The 12,428-nt window shown below is 40.3% G+C and overlaps 1 protein-coding gene across 16 annotated transcripts in view; it reads left to right on the top strand.

Annotated features, from left to right (window-relative positions):
* Positions 1–12,428, top strand: part of SYNRG (synergin gamma) — a 97,018-nt gene that overhangs the window by 47,157 nt on the left and 37,433 nt on the right. For all 16 annotated transcript variants that reach the window (XR_004430715.1, XR_004430716.1, XM_033183839.1 and 13 more), the window contains 3 exons: positions 989–1,107; positions 1,657–1,719; positions 9,944–10,888. Coding sequence is in view for 14 of the 16 variants with exons in the window: in XM_033183839.1 (XP_033039730.1) it covers positions 989–1,107; positions 1,657–1,719; positions 9,944–10,888 (1,127 nt within the window). In the remaining 2 variants the exon portion in view is untranslated. The remainder of the gene's footprint in view (positions 1–988; positions 1,108–1,656; positions 1,720–9,943; positions 10,889–12,428) is intronic.

The raw sequence follows: 12,428 nt of genomic DNA, 5'->3' as shown, positions 1-12,428 counted from the left end.
AAGCCACTGATAAGAAGATTTAAATGACTGTGGAAATATTTTTGCTCCAGGGCAAAGAACTCAATAGAAATCCATTTATATAACTTGTGCATGGTATTGAATGACACAAACTAGTGGTGGAATGTAGTCATTCATATGTAAAAGTAGTTCTTCCAGGGAGCTGCCTGGGTCTGATAAGGGAAGAAGAAGAAGAAAAAAAAAAGTAATGCTTTTATAGTATGTGTTTAAGCCTTCTAAGAATTACCCACACAGGTACTACTCATTACGCTACTTTTCCATCCAGCATGAAATATGTCCACAGGCAAAAGTATCTTTATCTAATTTTGAAGTGATTGTTGTTTTGTTACAAAGATAGCTTCTGAAACTGCTGATGTGATCCTTGTAAAAATGCAAATTGTATTAACTCTACGGCAGCTTATCAGATGTGTGCACTTCTACCGGTAGGCAATGCAGTACAGTGAGAAGAACAATTTACATTTGTCTTGGACAACATTTCATAAATAGATTTTTATCTTAACTGTTCTACCTCTGCACTCTGAGCCCATTGAAGATAATAATTTATATTAAAGTTAACATGATTTATTTTAAAATATTGAGTATACATATGTGGAACAGTTCACTTTTGCAGTTTTATGGACCTTAAGTTAAAATTGCAGGAAGTCATCATTCTTTAATAACCTACTTCCAATGCCATTCCAGTTATTATGGCTTAAAGAGGTGCTTAGACAGTCAGCATGGATCTGGCCCCTCTTCATTTAATTAAGAAAAAAATGATTGGGTAATGTGTTTTATCTGTTTTTTTTTTTTTTTTAGGAAAAGGACATTTTTTTTCTTTGTGGTGTATATGTATACTATATAGTTTCTAACTTTTAAAGCAGAGAGCCATGAGTTTTAATGAAATCCCTGTTTGCCATTTTAATTCGAACTTCTTTTTTGATAATAAAGGAAGCATTCAACGTCATCAAAACATGTTTCTTTTTCCCTTTAGTGCCCCTTCTTTGTTGATGCCACTTCCCGGAACTAAAGTATTGCCTTCAATGGACAAATATGCTGTGTTTAAAGGAATTGCAGCTGACAAGTCCTCTGAAAATACTGTTCCACCTGGAGGTAAAAACAGTGGGTAAATTCATAAACTTGTGAACGCTAAATTGCATAATATTTAAATTGTATGAATCTTTAAGTGGTGGTCTTCTGTGTGCTAAATGTGTAAAATGCCTATACCACATGAGACTCTGTCTCAAAAAAAAAAAAAAAAGAGTGTTTGGCGGCCGGGCGTGGTGGCTCACGCCTGTAATCCCAGCACTTTGGGAGGCTGAGGCTGGCAGATCATGAGGTCAGGAGATCGAGGCCATCCTGGCTAACACAGTGAAACTCCATCTCTACTAAAAGTGCAAAAAATTAGCCGGGCATGGTGGCGGGTGCCTGTAGTCGCACCTACTTGCGAGGCTGAGGCAGGAGAATGGCATGAGCCCGGGAGGCGGAGCTTGCGGTGAGTCAAGATCGTACCACTGCACTACTCTAGCCTGGGCGACGGAGCGAGACTCTGTCTCAAAAAAAAAAAAAAAGAGTGTTTGGTTAAACCAATCTGCCTGACTTCCTGGAGCTGCAATTTCAGGATTCCTAACCTTAATTGAGCTTCTGTCCTTTCTGTCATAGATCCTGGTGATAAATATAGTGCTTTCAGAGAACTCGAACAGACAGCAGAGAATAAACCTTTAGGTAAGTTTTTGAGTCCTTAAAAGGATAAATTATTTCCATTTTTAATAAAAAAGGGATTTTTGATGGTTCTTTCCATGGCATTCCTTTATTTTAGTGTGTGTGCGTGTGTGTGTGTGTGTGTGTGTGTTTGTGTGTTTAGGAGAAAAAACTGAATAGATAAAACAATATGATATAGTAGTGATGTTTATAATAGATACTCTTAAGTATTCTACTTCAGAAAACCTTAATAATAGCAACTGTGTTTAGCCAGGGGTGGTGGCTCATGCCTGTAATACCAGCAGTTTGGAAGGCCGAGGAAGGCGGATCACCTGAGGTCAGGAGTTTGAGATCACCCTGGCCAACATGGCAAAACCCCGTCTCTACTAAAAATACGAAAATTAGCCAGGTGTGGTGGCACACACCTATAGTCCCAGGTACTCAGGAGGCTGAGGCAGGAGAATCGCTTGAACCCAGGAGGTGGAGGTTGCAGTGAGCTGAGATTGTGCCACTGCACTCCAGCCTGGGTGACAGAGCAAGACTCCATCTCAGGAAAAAAAAAAAAAAAAAAAAAAAGCTACTGTTTTTAAAAAATACCATGATAGGATCAGACACAGTTGCTCACACCTGTAATCCCAGCACTTTGGGAGACTGCTCTGGGCAGATCACCTGAGGTCAGGAGTTCGAGACCAGCCTTGCCAACATGGTAAAACCCCCATCTCTACTAAAAATACAAAAAAGTTAGCCTGGCATGGTGACACGTGCCTGTAGTCCTAGCTACTCAGGAGGCTGAGGCACAAGAATCAGTTGAACTCAGGGAGACAGAGGTTGCAGTAAGCCAAGATCATTAAAAAAAAAAAAAAAGGTACTGAATGGGGGATTATCTAATAGAAGGGAAATAAGGTTACTTCTTATAGTTCTGGAAATTACAAGGAGTTAAATGTGCTTGAGAATTACTTATTTTCTAAAATTTAGGACATGCCAGGCACAGTGGCTCATGCCTGTAATTCCAGCACTTTGAGAGTCCACAATGGGAGGATGGCTTGAGCCCAGGAGTTTGAGACCAACCTGGGCAGCATAGTGAGACCTTGTCTCTACAAAAAAAAATTTAGCCAGGTGTGGTGATGCACATTTGTGGTCCCAGCTACTCGAGAGGCTGAGGTGGGAGGATTGCTTGAGCCTGGGAGGTGGAGGCTACAATGAGCCCTAATTGTGCCACCGTACCCTAGCCTGGGCAGCAAGCAAGACTCCATCTCAATCAATCAGTAAAAATAAAATAAAACAAAATTTGGGGCAAATTCCAAATCAGTGTTGTTTCCTTTGAAGACAGGACATTCCCTTTCATGGGAAGCTTGCATGACAAGTTAAATTCCCTTGTGAAATGAGAGCTGTGGTTGCTCTGATTTATTACACTGCTCAACAAGGCTTGAAGTATTAGCAGTACAGCAATCTGTGGACTGTAAAGGCAGCAACTAGTCTTTTTTTTTTTTGAAACAGAGTTTTATTCTTGTCAGCCAGGCTGGAGTGCAATGGCATGATCTCGGCTCACTGCAGCCAATACCTCTCGGGTTCAAGCGATTCTTCTGTCTCAGCCTCTTGAGTAGCTGGGATTACAGGTACCTGCCCCCATGCCTGGCTAATTTTCATAGTTTTAGTAGAGACAGGGTTTCACCATGTTGGCCAGGCTGGTCTCAAACTCCTGACCTCAGGTGATCTGTCCACCTTGGCTTCCCACAGTGCTAGGATTGCAGGCGTGAGCCACCACACTTGGCCAGTCTTTTTCTTTTCAAGATTTTTTTTTTCTGTTTCTGTTGCGGTACCTGGTACTATTATTATTTGTTATTTTTTAGCTGTTCACTCATGATGTAGAAATAACACATTCTAGAATAACATTAAAAACAACTTGATTAAGGCATAGTCACTGCTACATATTATAAAGCAGGTACAAGGTACTTTACATTCACAGAGGTATAATATAGTACTGTCTTACATCTATAATACTAGAGTGTACAATTAAAAAGACATTATATAAGATTTGATTCTACTTTTCCAGTAGAGAGCCCAAAGGTTGGTATGACACAGCTCTCATACAGAAATGCACCTTCTTAGCTAGGATTTTCTTTCAGTAGTAGCGTGGTTATAGGTACTCACTTTTCTTCATGAACATCAGCTAAAAATAATTTTAAAACAAACAAATGAAACATTGGATTCCTACAAAGATGACCAAGTGGGGGTAAGCAGGACTCAACCAAACTCATATTTTACCAAATCCCTCGTGTTTGAACAGTGAGAGCTCTGTGAAAGAAAGGGAATGGCAAGCAGCACTTCAAAACTTGGGCCACAACCAAAACACAGGATCATTTCAAACAGAAGCAGTAACCAAACAATGCTCACTTAGTATGTTCAAGGATGCCAACATCAATATTCAGTCATCTGCACACTCATCCAGTAAGAATGGGTGATCAGTTACTATACTTGACTTGCGTTAAACTGAATCACCACTCTACAAGATTTTCAAGATTGGCTGTAATTTAATGAGAAAGATGAAGAGAGAGGGGTTTATGTGCACATGTGGTTACCATCTCTAATAGTAAGACTTAGAGTACAAGGGAATATAAAATGATCATTCGAGAGTCATATATGTAAAAACTGAAAGTTATATTTGTGGTTAAATCCTACTATAAACGTGATGTGTAGGGTTTAGATAACCCATAGGTCAAAGTATGTTCTCGAAAGCTTAACTATGCATGCTATGAAATGTGTATACTCTAATGAGAATTTCCTTCTGGGAACAATACCACATTCTATCTTTACATATTGAATGCTCAGACTTGGGACATTCTTCAGCAATCTTTTATTTCCACCCTTCTGCTAGGTAGGGGAGAGATGGTGGGTAGGTATGGTAGAAACTATTGCTTAATCATCTCTAAAAAAGGGAAGCCCACCTCTTATAAAAATATTCAGCTTATAACTGTTAGGTTCTAGAAATGTTTCCTTGTGTTTCATCCAAGCTTTTAGAATGTAATAGCCATTTCTTCCTCAGTATCAGATACGCAGTGGGAGTAACAGAGTGGGAGTAACAGAGATAAACAGAGTAACCGTGTGGGAGTAACAGAGATAAACCTGAGGGGAACTTTTGACTTGTGAGGTTTTTATTTGCACCTAGCAATGTTTTCATCAACACTTGGGCCAAGACAAGTTTGGAGTAAAAAAATAAGGGTTCTTTGTGTAATGTGGTATTAATGACCATAATATGTATTCCTGTAACAGACAGTAGGAAAAGACAGTGGTGCCACCAATATGTAAGCAGTACCTTAGTCCTGCTTTTTCAACACTTTGTTTTTTTGAGACAGTGTTTTGTTCTGTCATCCAGCCTGGAGTGCAGTGGTGCAGTCATAGCTCACAGCAGCTTCCAGCTCCTGGACTCAAGCAGCCTCAGCCTCCCTCCCAAGTAGCTAGAACTGTAGATGTGCACCATCACAATGGGGTCTTGCTCTGTTGCCCAGGCTAGTCTTGAACTCCTGGCCTCAAGCATTCTTTCCAGCTCAGCCTCCCAAAATGCTGGGATTACAAGTGTGAGCCACCATGGCCAACCAAATTTCAGTACTTTTTAAAAAAAGTTCCCGATTGTTGTTATTTTCATTTGCTTGCTTTCATTCCTATCTTAATTCTAAGGTCTTCCAAGTAGAGTTACCAACTTTGTTCATTTTAGGAGAATAGATTTTATTTTCCTAAATGTTACGATATCTTTTTTATACTCATTAAAAAATACAGCCGGGCGCGGTGGCTCAAGCCTGTAATCCCAGCACTTTGGGAGGCCGAGACGGGTGGATTACGAGGTCAGGAGATCGAGACCATGCTGGCTAACACGGTGAAACCCCATCTCTACTAAAAAATACAAAAAAAACTAGCCGGGCGAGGTGGCGGGCGCCTGTAGTCCCAGCTACTCGGGAGGCTGAGGCAGGAGAATGGCGTGAACCCGGGAGGCGGAGCTTGCAGTGAGCTGAGATCTGGCCACTGCACTCCAGCCTAGGCGACAGAGCAAGACTCCGTCTCAAAAAAATACAAAAACAAAACAAAAAATACATTGACTTGACTTTGTTAAAGTACATTAGTATCTTAGAATTTATGAAGAATCTTATAGTATTGTGTTCAGAGCTGTGGGTTGCTTAGGTTACTGAAGGACAGAATTTAATAATACTTCCTTTTTTCCATCTCCACAGTTTAAGCCATGAATTAAAGTGAATGAGGAAAATGTTCTTTGTAAATAAATGGCACATTTTTATTGAAGTTTTAGCAAAAAAGTGGATTCTTTTGAGATTTTTTGGAGCCTAAAAAGTGACAGGAGAGGGAAACTTATGAGTATGTAGACATTAACCAAAAAGCTAACCATGAAATAATATGCTTAATATGCCTTCTGATAGACAAGCTTCCATTGACTGTGACTAATTTATTTGCCAACAAATTCCCTTTGTAAACCCACCCATTTTTATTTCCTTTTACCCCTTTCACCCAGCTTACATTTCCAATGGGAAAGTTTACAATTCATCAGTAAGTGTAGTTTGCTGTGGTGATTAAAACACACAAACAAAGCAATATTTGTCAATTTCACAGATATTTCAAAGCAATGCATTAAAAATTTAGGCTGTGATAAAAATGGCTGCTAATTACCTCTACATTTACAAAAATAATACAAATATAATCAGTGATACTACTAATTTAAAATTCTAAGGTGATTTTTAAAAGTTTTACATCTTCTATCAGTTTGTGAAATTGACTTGAGTTTTACTAGTGGTATGTCTTGCAAATATAAATTACAGGAAATCTGAATGCTGTTCCTTTCTTATTAGATGAATTCCTTGGTGTTGATGAATTACGGTGATGAATTGGTTAACTCTCTCAGGTTGGGAGGAAAAATCAGCTTGTATTGTTTTTGGTGCTTTTTTTTCATCTTCTATATCCAAGTATATATCTTGTTACAAGCACAGTATATATATTTTTTAATTTATTTATTTTTATTTATTTATTTATTTTTGAGACAGAGTTTCGCTCTTGTTGCCCCAGCTGGAGTGCAGTGGTGCAATCTCGGCTCACTGCAATCTGCCCCCCGGGTTCAAGCGATTCTCCTCCCTCAGCCTCCCAAGTAGCTGGGATTACAGGCACCTGCTACCACACCCAGCTAATTTTTTGTATTTTTAGTAGAGATGGGGTTTTACCTTGGCCAAGCTGGTTTCAAACTCCAGACCTCAGGTGACCCACCCACCTTGGCCTCCCAAAGTGCAGGGATTACAGGCGTGAGCCACCATGCCCAGCCCAAGCACAGTGTATTTTAAGCCTGCATTATTTTATATACCAATTTAAGCATTGGATTTTGGTTATTTTAATTTACTTAATTTTAACTTCTAGAAATGGCAGTGTTTTTTTTTTTTTTAATAATAAATGATGTTGGTTGGTATAGTTATATATATATTTTTTAATTTTATTTTTGAGACAGTCTCTCTCTCTATCCCCCAGGCTGGAGTGCAGTGGTGAGATCTTGGCTCACTGCAACCTCCACCTCCCAGGTTCAAACAATTCTTGTGCCTTAGCCTCCCAAGTAGCTGGGATTACAGGCATGTGCCTCCATGCCAGCTAATTTTTCTGTATTTTTAGTAGAGATGGGGTTTCTCCATGTTGGCCAGGCTCATGTTGAACTCCTCCTGGCTTCAAGTGATAACGCCCGCCTGGGCCTTCCAAAGTGCTGGGATTACAGGTGTGAGCCAGTGTGCCTGGCCTTGGCATAACTATATTTACATTTGGTTTATCTCTAGTTTTTATTACCTGGTATAGCCTAGTGGATTTTATGGTAGACCTTCAGGTGCTATTAGAAAACTGAGATCATCTGCATCCTGATGCTGTACCTGAGTGATAACGTTACTATGATAATAAAGAATATAGAAACCTTTTAAGAATCACAGGCCTTGGGCCGGGCGCTGTAGCTCACGCCTGTAATCCCAGTACTTTGGGAGGCTGAGGCAGGGGGATCACCTGAGGTCAGGAGTTTGAGACTAGCCTAGCCAATGTGGTGAAACCCCGTCTCTACTAAAAATACAAAAATTAGCCAGGCGTGGTGGCAGGCGCCTGTAATCCCAGCTACTTGGGAGGCTGAGGCAGGAGAATCGCTTGAACCCAGGAGGTGGAGGTTGCAGTGAGCCGAGATCGCACCATTGCCTGGACGACAAGAACAAAACTCTGTCTCAAAAAAGAAAAAAAAAAAAAGAATCACAGGCCTAAATTTTTATCAGTGTCTTAACTGAGTCTGTTTAATTATTTATGAGAAGTACGTAAGTACCCACATTATTTAACCAGAATATCAAAATAAACAGTTCTAGGACACATGTTTCTCAGGATCTCCTGAGAACTGTGTCATGGGCAAAAGAAATTTTATTAAAAAATGAAAAATAGGCCAGGTGCAGTGGCTCACGCCTGTAATCCCTGCACTTTGGGAGGCTGAGGCAGGCGGATCACGAGGTCAGGAGATTGAGACCATCCTGGCTAACACGGTGAAACCCCATCTCTACTAAAAAAAAAAAAAAAAAAAATTAGCTGGGCGTTGTGGTGGGTGCCTGTAGTCCCAGCTACTCGGGAGACTGAGGCAGGAGAATGGTGTGAACCTGGGAGGTGGAGCTTGCAGTGAACCGAGATTGCGCCACTGCACTCCAGCCTGGGCGACAGAGCGAGACTGTTTCAAAAAAAAAAAAAAGGCTGGGTACAGTGGCTCACGCCTGTAGTCCCAGCACTTTGGGAGGCTGAGGCGGGCGGATCACCTGAGGTCAGGAGTTCGAGACCAACCTCAACATGGAGAAACCCCGTCTCTAATAAAAATACAAAATTGGCCGGGCGTGGTGGTGCATGCCTGTAATCCCAGCTACTCAGGAGGCTGAGGCAAGAGAATTGGTTGAACCTGGGAGGCGGAGGTTGCAGTGAGCCGAGATCATGCCATTGCACTCCAGCCTGGGCAACAAGAACGGACTCCATCTCAAAAAAAAAAAAAAAAAAAATCCGTCAGTTACTCCGTCCTCAGAGTAGCATAATATAAACTAAAGTCTAAATCATAACTTCCAAAACTTTGTTATAATAGAGTTGGTATTTATTCAAATCCTTTTGAATTTTAATAAATAAAAATAAGTGCTCATTGATGCAGTGAGACAGCTAATTTGTAGAAAAGCTCAAGTGCTTAGAGACTTTTTTTTCTGTGAGATTCAGCTTATTAGAGAGTATGGGGAGAAGCTGCTTTACAGTGTGCCCCACCTAGAATGCTTCGCAAATAAATAGATACCTTTTCAAACATTGTCATCAAAGCTCCCTTCAAATTAATGCCTTCATTTACTTGAGCAAGACCACATAGTATCTAAGGTTATTCTTAAAGTGCCTGGCTGAACCAAGTGTGTCCATCCTGAATATTAGATGTAGGATTTTTCTTTTTTTTTTTTTTTCTTTTTTTTTTTTTTTTTTAGAGACGGAGTCTCGCTCTGTTGCCCAGGCTGGAGTGCAGTGGCCAGATCTCAGCTCACTGCAAGCTCCGCCTCCCGGGTTTACACCATTCTCCTGCCTCAGCCTCCCGAGTAGCTGGGACTACAGGCGCCCGCCACCTCGCCCGGCTAGTTTTTTTGTATTTTTTAGTAGAGACGGGGTTTCACCGGGTTAGCCAGGATGGTGTCGATCTCCTGACCTCATGATCCGCCCGTCTCGGCCTCCCAAAGTGCTGGGATTACAGGCTTGAGCCACCGCACCCGGCCTAGGATTTTTCATAATACTTCATTGGTACCTCTGATTTTTTTTTAACCAGGTAACATGTTTTATCTTTAAAGAGCCACTATTTTAATACGCTTCTCTTCAAGAACCTCTAACCCTATTTCTTATTGTATTGTCTGCTTGGCTGGCTAGCTGTGGGAACAAAAAGTCTTGAGAGGAGTGCTTTTAGCCAGCTGTAGGATCTAGAGCTAGGGGAGATCCCACACTAAAAGCATGAGCAAATGAAAATGGTACTGGCAGGTACTTTCAGTTTGATTTCTGTTTATTTCAATATCACTGGACTTCAGTGTGGAAACAAGTGTGTAGTTCGACAGGGTTTAAACTATAAACATTATTAAGTAATGTCAAGTCAGTGGAGAAAAGTCTGTAAAATTATGCTTGCAGTTTAGTATGCTGTGCATTATGTGGTTTTCAGTTCAGCATTCCTATTTTTGGGTGGTATTTTTTCTTTCAGGAGAAAGCTTTGCAGAATTCAGATCTGCAGGAACTGATGATGGTTTCACTGATTTTAAAACAGCCGATAGTGTATCACCACTAGAGCCATCGACAAAAGACAAAACTTTTCCACCATCCTTCCCCTCAGGAACTATACAACAGAAACAACAAACACAAGTGAAAAATCCTCTGAACTTAGCAGACCTAGATATGTTTTCCTCAGTTAATTGCAGCAGCGAGAAACCATTGTCTTTTTCAGCTGCGTTTAGCACATCAAAATCGATTTCCACACCACAGTCAACAGGTTCTGCTGCTGCTCCGACAGCATTGGCATCAACGAAAACTTCTAGTTTGGCTGATGAGTTTGGAGAATTCAACCTTTTTGGGGAATATTCTGGTCTACCACCTGTTGGGGAGCAGGATGACTTTGCAGATTTTATGGCTTTCAGTAATAGCTCTATTTCATCTGAGCAAAAGCCAGATGACAAGTATGATGCCCTTAAAGAGGAAGCCAGTCCTGTTCCTCTAACCAGCAACATGGGCAGCACAGTGAAGGGTGGACAAAACCTAACTGCTGTGTCTACCAAGTATGATGTCTTCAGACAACTTTCTCTGGAAGGGTCTGGACTAGGTGTTGAAGACCTAAAAGATAATACTCCTTCAGGAAAAAGTGATGATGATTTTGCTGACTTCCACTCCAGTAAATTTTCTTCCATAAACTCGGACAAATCCCTGGGAGAGAAAGCAGTGGCTTTCAGACACACCAAAGAAGACTCTGCATCAGTGAAGTCCTTGGATCTCCCTTCCATTGGTGGCAGCAGTGTCGGCAAGGAGGACTCTGAAGATGCACTCTCTGTTCAGTTTGACATGAAATTGGCTGATGTGGGAGGAGATCTTAAGCATGTCATGTCTGATAGCTCTTTGGATTTACCAACAGTTAGTGGCCAGCATCCTCCTGCTGCAGGTGAGGAATTGGTGAGATTGCTCTGGTAATGGTGTTGTAGATTTCAAAGATGATTATGCGGGTGTTGATTTACATGAGTAAGGCTCTGGCCCTTTATCTTTATGAATCTCTAATAATCAACCTTTTTGTTGCCAGTCTCCTTAAAGCAGTATTAAATTTGATTCTATGGATACTTGGATATATGGATTCTGTGGCTACTGTGGAACTTAGATTGGGTAGCTAAAATATTTTTGTTTTTGAAATCTAGCACCAGCTTGGTGTTAGAGGCACATAAAAACTCACTGCTAAGTGAACCCCACATTGCCAGAAATTTGGTAAGGACTTTTGCAGTGCCAGCAGTGTTTCTCCATTTCTGTGAGTAAAATCATTGTTTCCCTCTCCTTTTTTCTTCTCTTGGGTATACACAGCAACTGCCAGTATAGTATTCTGTTGGATTTACAGAAACTAACTCTCGTTAGGCCAAGAAAGTAAAAATTTCTAACCACTTGTAGTGCAGTTTGCCACATCCCTTTAAGAGAAGAAGAAGAGAAAGAGTTTATATATGAATGTTCTTTATGTCAGGGTCTGGCAAAGAGGAGGGCGTGTGTTGTCAGTGGAATCCAGGAGCTGTTTTCAGTGTTAACACTGTTACTAGAAATATTAAGTTGTAACAAATCTGTAGATATTAGAATAGGGTAACTGCTAACTTTCTGATAAAATGTTTGAAAACATCTTATTAGGGAACCCTCTAAATTCTGTGTGGATTTACATGTAGCAATTTACTCTCTAGTTCAACTTCTGTCATAAAAACTAGATTCCCAAGTGTCCTGGTTTTTGTTTTGTTTTGTTTTTTGATATGTATATAGAAAGATAAACCTATTTTGTGGCCTTTTAATAATGAGAAATATCTCAGTATCACTGTATTATTCTAGAAAATGTATTATGCATATGAAGGGTTTGGTTTTGTCTAACTAGGGAGGGACACATGAGACACTTCCAAGTTTACAGATTCAGGCAGAAATTGTCAAGTCCTGTAGCTTTTGCATATGTCAAATTTGCAAGCCGGAAAACAAAATTGCATCCATCCTTTGGTTCTGGAAATGTAGGTATTCCTAAACAGGGTGCTGAATCAGGAGCAAGTTAGCAGAGACATTGCATATTTCATGTTGCTACTTGCTAAGGTATTTTTCAAATGCAGTGGGTGGTCTGAAGAGCTCCTGTGCCCTTGACTGTCTACTTTCTTGTTTTTCTTATTTTTGTACTTTTCCTTAGAAATTTTCTTTTTTTTTTTTTTGCTGCTGTTTGTTTGATAGAGTGATTTGGGTTTTTGTTTGTTTGGTTTTGTTTTGTTTTGTTTTTTTGTATGAGCTGCTTGAACCACAGCAGTTGGTTGCAAAGTGCTCTGTTTTCTGAACAATACTGGATTTTTATTTAAAAATCTCATAACATGTATACTAGCCTTTTGGACTCTGAAACTACTAACTAGAAACTATTTTTCTGAAAGTGAATCTATATTCTTTCACAGTGCCAAGCTAGATGTCTTTATGAAATGAGTCTAATC

Source organism: Trachypithecus francoisi, unplaced genomic scaffold, assembly GCF_009764315.1.
Source record: "Trachypithecus francoisi isolate TF-2019V2 unplaced genomic scaffold, Tfra_2.0 Lachesis_group20, whole genome shotgun sequence".
NCBI classification, from domain to species: Eukaryota; Metazoa; Chordata; class Mammalia; order Primates; family Cercopithecidae; genus Trachypithecus; species Trachypithecus francoisi.
Note: the sequence above shows the minus strand (reverse complement) of the source record. Positions and strands in the feature narration are given on the sequence as shown.